General features: G+C 39.1%; 1 protein-coding gene across 8 annotated transcripts in view; it reads right to left on the bottom strand.

The window, feature by feature from the left end:
* LOC140457962 (plasma membrane calcium-transporting ATPase 1-like) overlaps positions 1-19,680 on the bottom strand; it is a 103,748-nt gene that overhangs the window by 73,174 nt on the left and 10,894 nt on the right. For all 8 annotated transcript variants that reach the window (XM_072551835.1, XM_072551832.1, XM_072551838.1 and 5 more), the window contains exon 2: positions 11,993-12,391. In XM_072551835.1, the coding sequence (XP_072407936.1) occupies positions 11,993-12,191 (199 nt within the window). In that variant the 5' untranslated portion in view covers positions 12,192-12,391. The remainder of the gene's footprint in view (positions 1-11,992; positions 12,392-19,680) is intronic.

The following is a 19,680-nucleotide window of genomic DNA, read 5'->3' as shown; positions in this document are numbered from 1 at the left end:
CTGATCAGATGGGGAGAAGTTGAAGTAGGTGAAAGGGGTGGAAAGATTCAGGCAGTTAAATGTCACGAGAGCAAGGCAAAGCGGTTGGAATTGGCTGACTAGCTGGGGGTTAGGTTTGCCTTTGTGCAAACAGGGGAGGAAATTGCAGCTTGACATTTACAATTGCCAGGAAGTGCCATTGGAATCTTTGGTAACAAATATTCAGTTGCAAATGAAGCAGCTACCATTTGAATTACAATTAAAAAAACGAAGAGGCAAAAAAAGGTAGTGAGGAAAAAAGGGAGGGGAAGACCCCAGCAGAAAAGCATGGAGGGGAAAAAAAAATAAAAAGGTCAGCAGTTAGGAAAGTTGACTTCAAGAGGCAATAAAAAAAATACAACATAAGTTCTTAGATGACTAAGTCAGATGTACAGCATGGAAGCAGACCCTTCAGTCCAACCCATCCATGCCAACTAGATATCCCAACCCAATCTAGTCCCACCTGCCAGCACCCAGCCCATATCCCTCCAAACCCTTCCTATTCATATACCCATCCAAATGGCTTTTGAATGTTGCAATTGTACCAGCCTCCACCACATCCTCTGGCAGCTCATTCCATACACGTACCACCCAGTGAGAAAAAGTTACACCTTAGGTCTCATCTTTCCACTCACTGGAGTTCAAGAATTCACTTCCTGAAGTAGTGAGACCTCAGGTGAGAGCAGATTTAAAACTGCAAGATTAGCAGCTGAAATGGAGGATGATGGAGTTGGTTCATAAATCAAAGTTAGACTTCCAACATCAATTTCAATCTGTGATGGATAGAAATTGGGGAAAGAAATCCTCAAGTAGTTAGGGAAAGGAAGATGCCCTAAGTGATAAAGATAATTTTCTACAGGGTAAAAAAGAAATTTGAGGGGGACTGAAGTAAAAAGCTCAGGTGTTTTTGCTGTAATAGTAGTCATGAAGTCAGTGTTGGTGGTTTAGAAAAAAGCACTGGGGAGACATGAGAAAAAAAAAAGGATAAGCCACTGAGTTTTGCTGAAGCTGAGTTGGGGGGGGGGGGGGGGGGGGGGCGGGGATGAAGAAAGAATTCACATGAAGTGAGATGGAGTGCCTAGGGAAAAGTAGTGAAGTGGTGGTGGGAGTACTGGAGAAACTTTGCTCCAGGAATACGATTTGTCCATGGTAGTAATATTGTATGATCACAAGTGGGACTGAACCTCATGGTTGAAAAACCAGTGGAACATCAGGCAACTGACGTATTACATGAAGTATATCCTAGGATTTTCTGACTGTGATAATAAGGTCAAAGCTTCAGGTTGAAGTGGGAATCACTTTGCTGACCATAAGGGGAGAGTCCACTAGAGATTTCCAGAGGGAATTCCATTATGCAGTATCACAGCTAAAAAAGGAATGTATAAGTGTTACTCAAATAGGTACAAAACTAGTCAAACAAATCTGATCACAGGTCAAAATTTTACAAAGTTTTTCCAGGGAAGTTATGGATAGCTTAAGAACAATTCAAATCCAATGCATATCATCCAGAATTGCAGGGAGTACTTGAACAGTGGCAAACTTTAAAAGACTAATGTTGAGGGCTTACAAAATCAGGACTATCCAGACAATTGGGATAATAGGAATTCAGTTTATACTTTTTGCAATTAAGGATGCAAAGTGAAGTGAATCTATCAAATTCAGCTGATTTAAATTTTGGGGGCATAAGTTGGCGAATCAGCTTAGACCACATTTGGACTGTAATCTTTCCCTAAAATTTGACAGTGGGCAAGGTGGCCAGACAACATTTAGTAGCACAGCATGTGATGAAAACACGAAGCAGACAAGTCAAAAATTCACTACTTTGCCACCACTAGCAAAGTGTAGGTAAAACTTTGCAAACGTTTCGTGGGCCTCATTGAGAAACCGATCAAGTGAGGTGAATCATTTGATAAGAACACCAGATAGAGAAAAAAAGTGAATATGCTCAAAAAAAGGTACTTGATAGAAAAGCAAAAAAAAAAAAGGGGAAAAAAAAAGTGTTATGGTTACACAGTGAAGACATTCCTCAATTAAACTGGACAATGAGAAAGTTCTAAACTGGAAAGAATTCCTGCATTAACTTCCATAGGAAAAATCAAAAAAATGGCCTGAAAGAGCTACTACAAAAATCAGTGAGATTGTGGAAAACAAACATTACACAGATATAGGAAATGTTCTTCCAATTAAGCAACATTCTTATATAGACTAGACCCTCTAGTTTGCACAGGTTCAAAACAGACAGAACACATGCTCAAAGACCATCTATTCAGTGAGATGCAGCAACTGGAGCTCACCCATCGTAAATGGTGCCAAACTAGATAATATCCAACATTTGGGTGAGGACTATTAAGTTTTTTTTGTCCCAAGTTGGATTTACTCAGGATAATGGCATTTATCTGAAACAAAGAAGTTCTGCTTTCATGACACTGAACATACTATCAATTTAAAGTCATGCCAGGTGGCTCAGTGGTTAGCACTGTTCCCTCATAGCATCAGAGACCCAGGCTTGATTCCAGCCTCGAGCAACCATCTGTGCAGAGTTTACACATTCTCCTAGTGTCTGGGTGGGTTTTCTTTGGGAGCTCTGGTCTCCTCCCACAAGCCAAAGATGTGCAGGTTTGGTGAATTGGCCATGCCAAATTGCCCTGTGTTCAGGGATGTGTAGGTTAGGTGCATTAGTTAGGTGTAAAGTGTAGAGTAATAGGGTAGGGGTCTGGGTGGGTTACAAGGGTTGACGTGGACTTGTTGAGCTGAAGGGCCTGATTCAACACTAGAGATTATGAATTCTTAAATCATACACCAGCCACATTTCAAAGGCTAACCAATAACATTTATGGATTACGTAGTTGTGTAGTGTACTGATGACCTGATAATCTTTAGTCAGGTGGAAGGAATATTTGCAGCATCCACAGTTGTTCCATCAACTTTGGGAAGCAGACTTGGTGATCAACCTGACTCGCAGTGAGCTTGCAGAAGACCAAGTCACGTTGCTGGGCCATATTATTGGACATGGACAAATGGTGCCACAGATGTGAAAATGAAGGTTACTGGGGAGCTTCACATACCAAAGAGGGCAGTAGTACAATTCCTGGTATGGAGAGTTTTTAATTTGAAGTTAGCAGCATGGTTGCTCCACTGACTGACTTGAAGTGCTAAAAAAATTTTCACTGGACAGAAGAAATTTGACAGTCTGAAGGCTATTAACTGCAGCTTCAGTATTAGCCACACCCAGTTACACAAAGAAATTTTTAAAAATGTGGCTACTAATACAAACGATTGGGCATCAGTGCTGTATTCATGTCATCTTATTGCAAAGATCTTTTGGGTACTTTTCCAGAAAACTGGATGATCGATGAAAGCATTGCACTGAGAAGGAAACCTTGAGCTTTATGTTAACGTTACAACATTTCTATTGCCAGTAATATTGGAGACAATTGTATATACAGATCATAACCCTTGAATTCCTGTTTGGATGACTGAAGCAAGCTCCATCTAATTTGATAACTATACACATGACAGATGAGAGAATCCAACTGATGACATGATTTGAGATATGAGGCATTCAGTGGTGGGAAAAGATGATCTGAGACTAGTAGCGAATTTTCATACACTGAGTCAATGTAATGTATGTCTTTTAGTGGATCAAGTCCAAGACCAAGGGTTTTTTTTTTTTAAAAACATTAAAGCTGTGTACGGTTGGTGCATGGTGGGTTTGGGGGGGGGGGGGGGGGGGGGGGGGGGGGGGTGAAAAAAAGGAGAGGTTTAAAAAAGGTGACTATACTGTGGCTTCAAGGTCGTAGTCGTAGTCGGGCAGAGGTACAGGAGAGCTGACCAAAAGCACTACAGTAAGAGCTGCTGGAGGCCTTTTTAAAAATTAAAAAGCTGGAACAATAGAAGTAGCCTGGAAGGGTGGTGAAACCAGCCGTCTCAGGCCAGGGTTTTTTGGCACAAAGTGGAAGCTATTTTTCCAATCTGATTATAGCTATAGTTGGGGATTCTCTTCCCCTCAGCTGCTAGATTACATTTGAAACAAATGTTTTTCTGAATTTGCCTTTTTGCCAAAAAAAAAAGGTATGTTTCTATATGGGGAAATATGCTTAGTTATTGTATAATTGTCAATTTTCCCAATACCATTGTTATTCTAAACTCTTATTTTAACTTAGCGTTTAACTAAGTGGTTTTGCCTAACTGTTTGACCAAACGCATCGCATCTAGAACGTGGCACTTTATATTTACCTTAAAGTTAGGAACTAGGCTACCTTAAAATATTGGAGTATCTGGTTCCTCAAACTAGTTAGACATTTCAAGAAAAAAAAAACGGTATTGCCAATAGCAACAGTTGCAGCATACTTTAAGTAAAGCTGTAGTTAAGTGATGCTGTAATAGTGTACAGGACTTAAAATTCTGCACACCTGCAAGATTGCTTAAATCAATTTCTATGTTTACAAATATAGATGAATATGCAAATATGTAATACATGTTAAATATCCAGTTGGATTGTATTCTACTACTTGATAACCCAAATCAGATACAGATTTATGCAATTGTAAATATTTGCAAATCATTGCATGCAATGTACCAATTTTGTACCAGTAAACAGTAAGTTTGTATTAAGTACATGGAGCTTCTGGTGACCAGATAGCACAAAAACATTTAAAGCCAATTGCTTTCTCTGCCATGTAGTCAGTCATGTGGGGAGAGTAGTCAGTTTTCACACAATCTTCCATTAATGCAATGACCAGACAGTTAAAGATGCTTAGAGAGGAATTAAAGAGCAGTGCCCTCTTGTGATGCAATGATATCATCCCCACTCTTGCACCAAAGCACCCAAGTTCAAGTCCCACCTCCTTGGAGGTATGTACAGTAATAACATCTGAACAGGATGATCAGAAAAGATAGGCTAAAATGTAAAAAAGTCAACGATTGGAGAGGATACCAGAATTAACTGCATTTTTTCCCCCAAATTGCACAATAGGATCATTTACATTCATCCAAAGAGGGCTTCACTTTAACATATCCAAAAGACAGCACCTCCAATGCCATGCTCCCTCCGGACTACACTAGAACAGCCTTTTATAGTTTGGTACTCCAGCCCCAGACTAAGGTCTGAACCTACAAGTTTCCATTTCAGAAGTCAGAGTGCTACTGTCTGAGTCACAGATGACAGCACTGAAAGACAGGCTCACTATTTGGTTCTTATGCATTGAAGTATTTCTGTTCAGGTAGAAATGTGATGAGTTATGGTGCACCAGAACAATTCTTCAGGTGACCTCAAAAAAAAACTCATGAGTAATGGTTTTTCATTCATTTAGAAAATTCAAAACTGCAAGGGAAATGCAATCAAATTTAGTGAATGCTTTCCTAGAAAGGATTTGTTCAACCTTTAGATATAAAAAAAACCCTTTTTAAAAAAAAAACTGGAGGCAGGGTGGGGAAAAAAATAAAAAGAGGGAGGGAAGGAGGAAAGAGATGGTGGGTGGGATTTTGAAAACAGTTTAAAAAAAAAATCACAGTACGATATATTTTTAAAAGTACTCTAAAATGCATTTAAATTACTGCCTAGTTGCAAATCTAAAAAAAACCACTTCCTGAATACACAGTCAGCTTATTTGGTCACAGCAAGATAAATCTCTGAAGCTTTTTTGAAGGGGTGCAGGAAGTGAGAGGAGTGGAGAAGAGAATGAAACTGAAACTGCATTGATTCCAGCTTTTATTATCTAGAAAGCATGTGCAATTGAGTAATTAATTGCAATACATTCTCCTAAAAACAAACTCCAGTTGGCCAACAAAACAAAACTAAAACGTGGTGGGGCAAAGAGGTAGATTTTCCTTCATTTAAAGCTATATTAAGTCCATTACTGGCTTTAAAAATGGAGGGGTCCTTAGAGAAAAAAAAATGCATTTTCACAGCCACTGAACATATTTTCTATTTTGTAAATCTTAATGCTGGCTTGCTACAATTAGACCATATTGCTATTCTTGGTAGGTACACAGCAGTGTGGTTCAGTTCACCAAGTGAAAAAGTAACATTAATGTCTGCAAGTTTTCAGACCTACTTTTTCCCAGAAAAACCTGAAGAGGGGTACAGGCAGAAAAAACAAATTCAATTCCAGACCCAGAAGAGATTTAGTTTGATACTCAAGTGTTGTACTAGAGTAAAAATAGCTAAAAAGTTCACATTTATCGGAAGCATTTTATGTCTATACCATACAGGAAATGGTTCAGGCAATACACAGTAAGTGCATTCACTTAGTTTAGGAAACTAGCTTGTGTATAGAGCAAGCACCCATACACAATGAGTAGATGATCAGTTTAAGACAAGAGCCTGGAAGTTAGAATTCCACTGTTAGGAGTTTAAAATATTGATTGTGTCTGCACGGAGTAGATGGAAGCTCAGAACTTAAAGTACAGGCCCTTCCAGCCTTCAATGTTGCACCATCCTGTGAAACCAATCCACAGCCCATCTCACCTACACTATTCCATTCTCTTCCAATGAAGAATTAAACAACGCACACACAAAATTTTATCTTTGATCTGAAAGACATCGTCCCTGATCTTGCAGCACTCAGTGCCATACTAGAGAGTGAGCGATTTCAAAAAAAGTGTACAACATTGTGTGGTCCCAAAGTCCTGGCCCCATTTATGCACACTTTTTGCTTCTGAGTCATTAACCCTATCAAAACTTAAATATTAGCCCTCTCCTTCAAGTGAGCCCTTAATCCTCAGTGCAAAACTCAAGGAATGCTTTAACAATGCAGATAATACTGTATCAATTTCATCTTTACCAAATTCACCCTTGAGTAAAATCTGTCAGATATTAAAAAGTACAGGGAGAGGGTACCATTGTGTGTTCAATTTAGCAGTATACTGTAAATAGAAGTATTTAACTTCCTATTTACTAGAAGAAAGTTGGGTAGGTGAAGAAACAGCCTGCTGACACTGAACTTGTAACTTTAGCCATCTCTAGCTATTATACAATCCAAAATCAGTACAACACTGAATACTGCATTCAATTCTGTTCTCCCTCCTATTGGAAGGGATTGAGAAACTTGAAAAGGGTTCAGAAAAAAAAAAGTTTGCAAGAATGCTGCCAGAATTAGAGGATTTGAGATATAGGGAAAGGTTGAGGCTGTTTTCCTCGAGGGGAAGTAGAAGGGTGACCTTATACAGTTTATAAAAAAAGGTCTAAGGGGTATGGATAGTGAGAGTAGCCATGGTCTTTTTCCAAGGTAGGAGAGTCCAAAACTGGAGGGTGTAGGCTTAAGGGGAGAATATTAAAAAAAAAAGGACTGGAGGGACGACATGGAGGGTTGTGCACATATGGAACAAGCTGCCAAAGGAGGTGGAGGCAGCTGGTACCTTTTTGAATGTTGTTGTAATTGTATGTGTTATGAAGGTGTGTACACTGTACCTTTGAGTGTTAAAAGCTAGCAGGACTACCTGACAGCACCAAGTGTTGTGAACAAGATTGTTGGCAGTGTGGTGGTCAGAACTCAGGGACCTGCCAAGAGAAGGAGCTGGCACAGGAAAAAAAACACCAAACCTGAAGAACAAATCTAGAAGTCAAGATTTGACCACTGGCTGGTTTAGAAATTTGAATTCTCAGTAAATCTTAATTGGGGGTTTTAAATCTGACAAATATTTAAGATGGTTACAGGAAGGAGTTGTAAAGAGTTTAGTGGTTAATATTCTGTTATACTTTAGTCATTTCATTTCAACTAGTTCTTGGCCTCTGATTTTCAGAGATCACTGCACAAGATAAATCGTGTTGCTAGTTTAAAGCAAAGCAGGATGAGTGTTTACCCATGCTATAAACACATGCATGGGTATATGAAAAGGCTTGAGTGAAATGGACCAAATGCTGGCAAATGGGACTAGATTAAATTCAGAATATTTAGTCAGCACAGTTGATTTGCATTACAGGGGCTGATGGTGCTGTATTACAGTCTGGAGGTGGATGCAATCAGTAGGTTTCCAAAAAAGATAGCAAAGCAAACGATTTTGGAACACCACACAATTTAAGTGTTAGAGGCAAATTGAAATCCTCAACAAAACATCTGAAAGTTTGAAGATGTGCACAGAAAACCTTGGTATAAAAACATACCAAGAAACTAAGAAGAAAATGCGTTTTTTTTTACAGTGTGGAATAAATGCAGCCAGAATTAAACAGGCACTCACTTACACATACATTCAGCCAGACAAAATGGACCAAGCAAACAAAACAGTCACTGACGAGGTAGTGAGGGCACAAATAGCCCCTTTGCAAAGATTTACACTGGTCTATAGCAGGGAAAAAAAAAGTGGAGACCCGAACAGGTTTAAGAGATGTGCTTTGTCTAAGACAAGATATAACCAATGCTTTGCAGGTTTACTGCAAGTGATATTCAGATGAGAATGCAAAAAAAAAAACCCTGAATGAATCCTAATCAGGACAGTCAGCCAAAGAAAAAAAAAGGAAACTCTTTAGTGTATGTGGTGTTTTTAGCAGTAAAGTAAAAACAGCAAACAAAATTGGGGGGGGGAGAAAAAAAAAAAAAAGAGGGGGAGGGAGGCTTAGGAAGACTAAATTCCCCATGGAAAAGTCACTAGAAGTCACAGTGCAGATATGGTGCACACAACTTCTGAAAAGACTGAAAATGGAGAAGTGTAACCAAATTAGATTCTACTTCTGGAATAACTGAAATATGTGCAGACATCCAAAAAAAATTCAGCCATATTTCCTAAAACTGCATTCAAACAAATATTTTTGTTGTTAGGTACTTGCAGTTCACACTCCTTCCCAAATTAAACAAGGGAGGTTCTAAACCACAAAACCTCCACATCCATTAGAGACCATTATTCAAATCTCCAATGGCTATTATAACCCACTGGTTAAAAATTTTTGTGCTGTCTCCATGGTTGTTGCCTAACCACTGGAAAAAACGCTGGTGCCAAATTCACCAGGATTGGCTGAAGTGGGAACCAAACCAGCTGATTTTTAAGAGTCAGTCAATTTAATCTAAGATTGTATTATCCACTTAAATGTCTCAATTTTAGATTAAGCACAACTTTTTCCTCAATGTTAATTCACGGACACAGGGAACAAGTCAACCCAGTTGGGTAGTTGTATGTGAACCAGAAAGAGTCAATTCACCATATAAAAGAGTTTTAATAAGATCGATTCTTCCCCAATGCTTTTGTTTAAAAACAATTGCTATTTCATAAAACAATGCAATAGCTGCATAACTTGGAGCAAAGCTTAAAACAGGCATAAGATAATTTACTAATTTAAGCTTTGAACTGAAGACAGCAAAAAAAAAAAGTCACACTCATCCAAGGGAAGCAGAGTTAAGAATGTCAGCTAGCAGCACATGATCTAAACAGGCAGCAACATGGGAACAGGATACCTGCCACAATCTTAAAGGCCCATATAGATAGTAAAACAAGACAAAAGCAATGCATTCTACTTATTTCTTCCCCCACCACATGTGCAGCATGAAAACAGACCCTTTGGTCTGATTCAATGCAGACTAGATATCCTAAATTAATCTAGGCCCATTTGTCAGCATTTGGCCCATCTCTCAATCCTTCCTATTCATTTGCCCACCTAGATGCCTTGTAAAAAGATGGTTGTAAATTGTACTAGCCTCCATTTCCTCTGGCAGCTCATTCCATACATCTTATGAATGTTGTCCCTCTGGTCCTTTTTTAAAAAGCTTACCTCTCTCACCTTATCTTATGCCCTGATTTTGAACTCCCCTACTTGTGCTGGGGGGGGGCAGCACATGCCAATTTACCCTATTCATGCCTTGGATTTTAAAAGCCTCTACAAAAAAAAAAGTCACCCCTCAGCCTGACACGGCGGGGGGGGGGGGGGGGGGGGGGGGGGGGAAGAGAGGAAAAAGAGAGAGAAAGAGGAGAAGAGGGAAAGAACACCCCAGCCTATTTCAGCCTCTCCCGAGAGCTCAAAATCTTGTAAATCTTTTCTGAATCCTTTAAAGTCAACATCTTTCCCTTAGCAAAGAGACCAGAATTCAAAATGGCTTAACTAAAATGTGCTGTACATCCACAATGTGACATCTCAATTTCTGTACTCAAAATGCACTGACCAAATGACAGTAAGGTGTACCAAATACCTTTCACACCATGTTAGTTAGTTACCTGCGAGTCCACTTTCCAGACACTATGAACCTGCACCAAGATCTATTTGGCACTCTCCAGAGGCCCAATATTTACTCAAGTCCTGGATTTGAGTTTCAAAAAGGCAGCACCCTCAGAGACTACCTGCCCCTCCTCAGCCGATTGGCCCATCATACTCAAATGTTCACTGACCACATGACCAATTTTGATAGTATCAAACCACTATATTCAAATTAGTTTATATATAAACTAATGAAAAGCAGTAGACCTAGCACCAATCTTCGTAGCGTGTAGTTGGTCACAGACCGCCCAGCCTAAATACACTCCTCTACCACCATTCTGTCTGCTACCTTCAAGGAATGTTGCATCCAATAGACTAGATCCCTTTGTATTCCACATGACCTAGCATTACTAACCAATCATGCAGAACAGTCATTCAACATCTACCATTCTACCTTCAATCTTGTCACTCAAGTTTGAGTCACAGGACATACGGGAAGTGTTTATTTAAATTCACTCTGATCCAAGCAACAGTGCCAACATTTGTTGCCCATCTCCAATTGTCCTTCAGAAGGTGGTGGGAAAAAAAAATCCAGGATTTTGACCCAGTGATACTGAACAAATTGAAAAGTGTATCAAAAGTCAGTATATTCAGCAGTTTTAAAAAAAAGAGAACTCACAGATGGTGGATCCTCCAATTATATACAGCTTTTATATGTCCTGCTGAATGGTAGTGGGCATGGATTTGAAAAGGTTGTAATTCATTAATTTGGAAATTAAGAAATATTAACTTATGAACCTGCATATTAAAAAAAAGTGTTTTGTCCCATGCTATAGAAGTGGGCAGTGCAAAATTCAACTTGAGATGCACATTTAGGGAGCCGTACAACTTAGGCAACAATACAGCATGTAACTGTACACTGTTGGTTGCTACCCCAAAATTATCTGATCAAGGTAGCCAGATTTGGCTGATTCACTGAGCTAAGAAATGAAAGCAGTAGCAAAATACTCAAATCTCTCAACCTGGAGGTGCTACGCTGAAATATAAGAATTGGGTACTGGAGATAGGATCAGGGCCAGGGGAAAGTCAAATTCAGTCCATTTTTAGTATCAGCGAAGATAATCTATTCCAGCTCAACACATTTTAAATTTAGTTGTTCATATCAACTTGCATTGTATGTCCCAAAAGACTAGTGCCAAAAAAAGTGAAACATAGACAAAAAAAAGTTACCACACAAGTACATTAAACCGACATCAAAACAAAAATGAGGAAAAACAACTTGATTTTGAAAACAGCTAGTAGTTTTACATTTTAAACTCAAATCAGTTTACATTGTTCAATGAAAACAATGTCTTGCAACTCAAAGATTATAGGAAGTAAGTGTCACAGTGCAAGAATGCAGAATTGGGAGCATTGAACACATGCAACTGAATTTATGAATTAGGAAAGGATCCAAGTGAAATTAAGAAAAAAGGTAGTGCAAAGAAGATCACAACTTAATTATCTTCATGCTCCCAAAGAGCAAAGACAATTAAAAGTCAATTTTGGTCATATCCTGCTCATGATTGCAACATGCAAATAATTCATATTAAAATTGACATCTAAAATGGTCATATGGATGCGTGCTCATGAAGTTGGACCAATAAGACCTGACAAAAATATACACTTCAGCTGTATAACAAAATTAATCTATTCAAAACCTCAAGTTCTTTTAAAAATGTAAACGAACAATTCTCAGAACTAAAATTTCAACCTTCAGTTATCATACTCCCAGTAAGGAATTTTCTTGTGAACTGTTCAGACCTATATGCATTAGAAAACAGTTTTAAACAGGAAAAGAGTGCAAGAGTTTACCTTCTACGGGTGAAGTTTTCAACCGTGTACAAAGTCCTTCAACATCTCCATAACACTCTTCTATTTTGTGCACAGCCTCTATCGATCGCAGTTCCATAAGATCACGAAGCTCCACAAGCGTGCAACCAAACTGCCCTTCATCATGATCATCAATTGTTTTTCTTGGGAGATACTTCACTGTATTATTCATATCATCCATGTTTGAAAATCCTTAATGTAAAATCTTTAGGTGGCAAAAAACTTGCAGTAATCCTGCCAAACTAGATTCCAAGTGTGATTCCTCCAGATAACATTGATCAGTAAAGAAAGTGCATATTATCTGACGTGATTACTTGAAAATTCCAATATTTAACAGACTTTCTTCCATATTCACTTATGCAATCCTTCGGTTCAAACACACTGAAAGAAAAAAAAGGGAATTAAAATTTGTACACAACCAGAAACTGGTCTTTATTTTAAAGCCTGTGGATAGGCTTTGCCATTTGACTCATTTATAAGGTGATATCAGAGGCAGCAGGTACATGGGGACAAGAGTTCCTGTAAGCTATTCACCATCCTGACTTGAAAATAAAAGTGTCATTCCTTCACTTGCCAAAACCCCAGAATTCTTGCTTACATAGCATTGTGGATCCATCTAGAGCATATGGCCAACTGGCTCAAGGAGGCAGTTCACTAAAAAAAAGCAACCAATGCTGGCACAACAAGCAACATCCAAATCCTATATGAGTGAAAGGAAAAAAAAACAACTCCATCCTATAGCCAAAAACTTTCAGCCCCATAAATCATTTGTTAACCTATTCTGGCCTAACTAAAACCTCACTTTCCTCAAATAAATCCTTGTGCAAATTCAACTCAATTGCATTAAAAAGCATGAATTTGTTGCCAAGTCAGTGAAAAAAAAATTAAAGAATTCTCATGTAGAGATAGGAAATTTCAAGACTAGAGGCTACATTAAAGATAAGAGGCGGCGGGGGGCAGGGGCGGTGAAAAGAGAAGAGAGAATTTAAAACAAGATCCGAGGAGCATTTCAAGAACAGAGTGGGATCATACATGGAATGAACTTCAAGTGGAGGATGTGGATACAATTACAACAACATTTAAAATGACATTTTGATAAGTACATGAATTGCAAAAGGATATGGGCTAGGAGCAGGCAGATGGGACCAGTTTAGTTTGGGATTGTTTGGCATGGACTGGTTGGACCAAAGGGTCTGTTTCAAATGCAGCATGGCTGTGTGACTATGACTAATAATTCAGAAGGTGTCAACTTGCATAGGTGAGTTTACTTGCGTGGAAAAAAGAAAAAAGCTTAGTGTTCATTACAGTAGACTCAAATCACTGTAGCAGTCTTTTTGAAAAGCCAAAATGTTTTTCAGTTTCAATGTAAACTAGCGAGAGTCAAACTCATTGCAGACTCAAGCTTGCTGAACACAGTAGAGATCTGAAAAAACCACGGTGCACTATTACACTTCAGAGGAGGAATCCACTAGAGGGATTTATATCTTAGCTGCCAGAAGCATGATTCAAACATTGCTAAATTATTCCTTTTGGCTTGTTTAAAATAGAGCACTTTTGCAACAGGAGTTGCAGTTTAGATAAGAAAAGGTGCTGCATTTTGAAAATTCAAATCAGCAGAATCTATTACACTTAGTGGTAAGGTTGAATGGAGTGTTGCTGAACAAAGACCTTGGAGTGCATGTGCATAGTTCCTTGAAGGTAGCGTCTCAAGTAGATAGGATAGTAAAGGCAGCATTTGGTATGCTTTCCTTTACTGGTCAGAGAATTGACTACAGGAGTTGGAAGGTAATGTTGTGGCTGTATGGGACATTGCTTAGACCACTGATGGAATATTGCATGCAATTCTGGTCTCTGTCCTATCAGAACGACGTTGTGAAACTTGAAAAGGGTTCAGAAAATATTTACAAGGATGTTGCCAGGGTTGGAGGATTGAAGCTATAGGGAGGGGCTGAACAGGCTAGGACTGTTTTCCCTGGAGCATCAGAGGCTGAGGGGTAACCTTATAGGAGGTTTAAGGCCATCAGGGGCTGGGGCCGGAGACGGAGACACATTTTCATGCAGAGGTGGTGTGCATGGAACAAGCTACAGCTGCCAGGGGAAAAAGTAGAGGCTGGTACATTTGCAACACTAAAAAAAGGCATCTGGATGGGTATATGAATAGGGAAAAAAAAAAGTTGAGGGATATGGCAGAGATTAGGTTGGGATATCTGGTCAGCATGGATGATTTGGACTGAAGGGTCTGTTTCCATGCTGTACATCCATGACTATGGACATTTTACAATGTTAATATTTCCCTTACAGGGAGTTGCCAGAGGAAATGAGTAAACTCAAAACCAAGCGAGCAAATATTTTGTTTTTCCCTCCAAGAGGAATATTCGTTGGCTACCATAAAAGGGTGGTGCTTTGATTGGGCATGCAAAGATGGGCAGTATAAGTCCAATGTTGAGCAGTTGATAATGGCAATGCAAAACAGTTCCAAGTGCTGACTCAAGGTGATGCGTGCATTGGTCTTAAAAAAGGGGAAAACCGATCTAAAAAAATCTAAAAATGATTTAATCTAATTAGCAGAGATATTCAGATTTGACCTTTTGTAGACAGACACTGACAAGCCCAGAATAATGTAAACATGACTGATGCAAATTAGAGCTGGAACCTGGAAGTATTAAGCTCTGTAGATCATTCTAACCAAGTAATAGAATTAAGATTTTGCTGAAGCATAATTCTATCTAAGATCAAAACATTACACAAACCCTATCAGAATTCTGATTACCAAAATATAAGTTTTACCTTGAATCTTATTAGAGATCCATCTATCTTACCTCTCCTACATCTACGCAAGACAGTTGTTCTGAAAATTGAAGTTCCTAGGATCTCTTGGGAAAGTAGAGCAGATTTTCAGTGTTTTATGAACACTTGAGTGATGAAGAGTGAAATTTTGAAACTATAGGCTTGCATTTGACACCAGCAGTTAAGATCATTAAAAAGGTCTAGTCTCATGAGAAAAAAAAAGGAAGCAATATTCAATTTTTAAAGCTAAATCTTTGAAGAGGTTGAGTGCCTCGCTCCTTCAAGCTCTCATTTCCTAAAATGATATTGAACACATCACGTGCTGCTTCCTGGATACACTTCATCCCATAGAGAAACAGCAATTCAATGCTGGCCTTGTTGTCACATTGTCAAGACTAAAAATACTTTAGAAGAAATCAGTCCAATGTTTGCTACTAACTTGCAGCTGCAAGTTGCTGCACAAAGTTTAAACAGCTCACGAACATTAGTCTCGATATGGTAGACAACATTTGTGTCAGCTGCATATCTTGTTCCTTGACTACACTTAACACATCTAAAGTCTTGATGGTAAGATGTCATGTGAGGTATTGAAATATTTTCTGTGCATTACATAGTATACTTAAATTCAATGATGTTTGCAATCTTAAGACCTGGTAATAGCATTGAAGGAAATTAATTGGGCAACCTCTAGCCAAATTTGATTGTCAAGTACAATATAGCTGCTGACAAGAATAGGAATTTAACACCACTGCAATGGTGATCAAAGAATGGGACTAAGGCGCCTGAATCATAGCAAAAGGAATTTGAATTTACATCTGAAACAGGTTATACTTGATCAAAACTGCTCAGTACTGGTACGGTATGCTCTGCTCAAAATAAAAAAAGTTTCAAATGGCTGACAAACTTCACCTAAAGACCAGCACTCAAATAAAAACTGTCAATGTCACAAATCCAGTTCAATCTTCAAGATTGATTCAGATGCAAGTATCACTTTTCTAGCTCACAATATAGTGGAATGCAATAGTCAGTCCTGGAGTGTTAAATTGAAGGCTTTGTTGCATGATCTATGAAAAGAGTGAAAGGCTATTTGGCTGGTATTTGCAAACTACAAAGTGATAGCTGTTACAGGTAAGTGTCTAGTAAGTTATATTGTTTGCATGACTGGAATTCAACTTTTTTTTGGGAAGTGGACAAGAGCTCTGCTATTTTATGGCTTCTTAAACTAGGTATTATGCACAGAGATCAATTGTTATTGAAAGTTTCTGGCAGTATTGTGGAAAATGTCAAAACACTGACTCCACAGGAAGACTTTAGACTGTCAATGTCCAGAGGAAATTAGCCTACCATCTTTGAAGATAGGAGGAGAATTGTGCAACTTGTTGCACAAACAAATTCAGGATGCAGTTATTCTCATGTGAAAAGGCCAATGCCACTCTGCTCAAACAAGTATAATGCCTTGAAGAGTATTCTGGCTAGACTTCAGGGTGTTAACATTCAATGATTGAAACAGTTAAACATAATTCACTAGCTTCATTACATGGCTGCAATGTTATTTATATTTATCCTCCACTAATAAGGTTCAAGTACAAACAGGATCTCTCAATGCAAGGTAACATGTTACTATGTATCAACATAGTGTATCAACACTGAACAAGCAATTCAGAGCATGTTACACTAAGAATCTTGAAGATTTCATGTTGAGAAATGCACATGTACCCAGCATACAATCTAGGTTCCTGAAAATGGCAATAGTATCCTAAAACTTAAAACCCCAATACAAAATTCAAAAGATTTGACCTTCACCTACCTTTTCACTTTTAATATAGAAAACTGTCATCAAAATCTCAAAGCCACTAGCTGAATCTAATTACTCAGTCCAAGGCCTGAACTCCTCCCATTAGGTTATATAATAAAAAGCACAGTTTGATTCTGGGTAGTCATTCAAATTCCATTTGTATTTAATAGGAAGATGGCAGCAAATAGATCAAAGCCTGATCACACGTATTCCTACTGGATAAGGCCTAGAAGGAATTAGGCCATTCAGCCTAGAGCCTGCACCACCATCCAAGCATGGCCAATATCTATTGAACCCCATAACCCTTGATATTTAAACCGCTCAGTCTTAAATATATTCAAGGACCTGGTCTCCACAGCCTTCTGAGAAGGGGAATTCCATAGATTCACCAATTTCTGGTGGATGTTTCTTATCTCAGTTCTAACAGCACTCTTCCCTTTAACACTATGCCCTAGGGTCCTAGTCTCTAAGGCAAACATCTTCCCAGTATCTTTGTAAAGGTCGTTCAGTAATCTACGTTTCGAATAGATTCTTCCTCCTCCCTTATCCCTCCAAACACCATTGACTCCTTTGGATTCAAAGCAGCACTTGGAATGTGATGCTTGGATCAGTAGATACATACTGATAAGGACAGCAACCCCTAAAATCAAAAAGTTTGATCATGAGTGGTTAATACTAGACCCAGTCTTTGTCAGATTGCTATCTGCAAGATTGAAGCAGGTAAAAAAAAAGATACTTTGCATTGACAAAAAAAAAGTTCCTGAAATCAATTTCTTAATTGTTTCAATCACAAAATTAAGCATCTTACTTTCATTACACTAAAAACGAGAATTATACATCTTTCAAGTTTATAGTGGATCAAAAGCAAAGAAAAAGCTCAAGTTTACACTGCAAGAAAGATTTGAGCAAACAGTTTTATGCAACACATTAAAATCTGGGCTGATGTTGTCAGATGGAATTACAAGTCTTAAATAATCAATGTGTTCAAACTGCTGCAAAGCTTGAACAATTTGACTAAGTCACCTGAGCCCAGATATTAGGTTGCATCTGAAAGTTTCATTTACATACATACTGAAGTATGAAGATGAACTCAAAAGTCTCATTGATAAGATCACAAACAAACATGGTGTTAAATTGCTTTATACCACATTACTTCAAATACTGGTTAGTTAACTTCAAAATGTCACATTTGAAAGCATGACAGGAAGTAATCCAGGGGAGCTACTGGAGGAAAAAAAAATGCATAATTTAAAGAATCATGAAGGCAAAGCAAGAGCAAAGAACCTTTGCCTCTCCAATGGAGATTTTATTGACTAGAATAGGTAAAAAAAATTTTAAACAATTTCCAATTCATTTGCTGATGGCATTTTTTCAATTTAGTGTTTGAAGAAACAAGAGTCTACATCACATTGTTAAATATCAAGCAGTCTACTCAGTTCTCCATTTAGATTCCACCAAGAGTGTAGGAAGGGTATGGAATGATCACTCACACACACCATTTACTGCATCTGCTGCCACTGATGTGGCCTTCTCAATATTGGAGAGACAGGCCACCTACTTGTGGAACGTTTCAGAGAACACCTCTGGGACACCCGCACCAGCCAACCCAACCACCCTGTGGCTCAACACAACTCCCCCTCCCACTCCAAGGACATGCAGGTCCTCAGACTCCTTCATTGCCAGACCAAAGCAACACGACAGTTGGAGGAAGAGCACCTCATCTTCTGCCTAGGAACCCTCCAACCACAAGGAATGAACTCATTTCTCCAGCTTCATTTCCCCTCCCCCCACCTTGCCTCAGTCCCAACCCTCGAACTCAGCACCGCCTTTCTAACCTGCAATCTTCTTCCTGACCTCTCCACCCCTACCTCAGCCTATCACCCTCACCTTAACCTCCTTCCACCTATCGCATTTCGAACACCCCTCCCCCCTACATTTTATCTTAGCCTGCTTGGCACACCTTCCTCGTTCCTGAAGGGCTCACACCCTAAATATCAATTCTCCTGCCCCTTGGATGCTGCCCTGCTGCGTTTTTCCAGCTGATCTCCAGTCCTCACAGTAGTAGATCTGCCAACTTTAAGTCGTCATTGGACAAGCATATGGATGTACATGCAATAGTGTAGGTTAGATGGGCTTCAGGTTGGTACAGAGGACTGAAGGGCCTATGTTCTAAGACCACACAGTTCATAACCTCATTAGGTCCTTGGCAAGGCCAAAAGGAACAATTTCCTTCATTCAAAAAAAAAAAGGCACTGTGGTGCCAAGGAGTCCTGATAGAACTGAAGTCAATGGCAATTTGGGAGTAGGGTGCAGGAAAAAGAAGGAGATATCTTTTGCAGCTCAACAAAAGAATCTCACCAGGTCAAACATCTCATCCCAAGGGCATGGAACTAATTTAATTCAGAGTGTCCGAGGCCTAAAGTCTGTCATCTACAAGTCAGGAATGTGATTGAGTATTCACATGCCTGGAGGGGTTTAGTTACAGCCACATTCCAGGTGCACCACCTTAAAATACACTCTTCAAAAAAAAAAAGAGCAATAGTGGAGGAGATGCTAGTACCCAAGTCAAAGGAGTCATAGATGTACAGCATTTAAACAGACTCTTCGGTCCAACCCACCAACCAGATATCCTAACTTAATCTAGTCCCACCTGCCAGCACCCAGCCCAGATCCCGCCAAACCCTTCCTATTCATAAACCCATCCAGATGCCTTTTAAAGTGTTGCAATTGTACCAGCCTCCACCACTTCCTCTGGCAGCTCATTCCATATACATACCACCCTGTAGGTTTCTTTTGTCTTTCCCTCTCACCCCAAACCTATGCCCTCTAGTTCTGGACTCCCAATCCCTAGGAAATGACTTTGCCTATTTACCCTATCCATGCTCCTCAATTCTGTAAATCTCTAAGGTTACCCCTTAGCCTCCAACGCTCCAGGGAAAACAGATACACTGCGTCAATTCACTAAATCTCCCTTCACAATACTTACTGAACCTAAAGGTAGGATTAGGGTAAACAAAAGGAAACACCACTTCAAAATCATGGAGACAGACTAGGCAATCTTTAAAATTATATTACCATTTTTTGACCT

This window comes from Chiloscyllium punctatum, chromosome 32 (assembly GCF_047496795.1).
Source record: "Chiloscyllium punctatum isolate Juve2018m chromosome 32, sChiPun1.3, whole genome shotgun sequence".
Taxonomy (NCBI): domain Eukaryota; kingdom Metazoa; phylum Chordata; class Chondrichthyes; order Orectolobiformes; family Hemiscylliidae; genus Chiloscyllium; species Chiloscyllium punctatum.
This window is presented reverse-complemented; position numbering and strand designations above follow the sequence as displayed.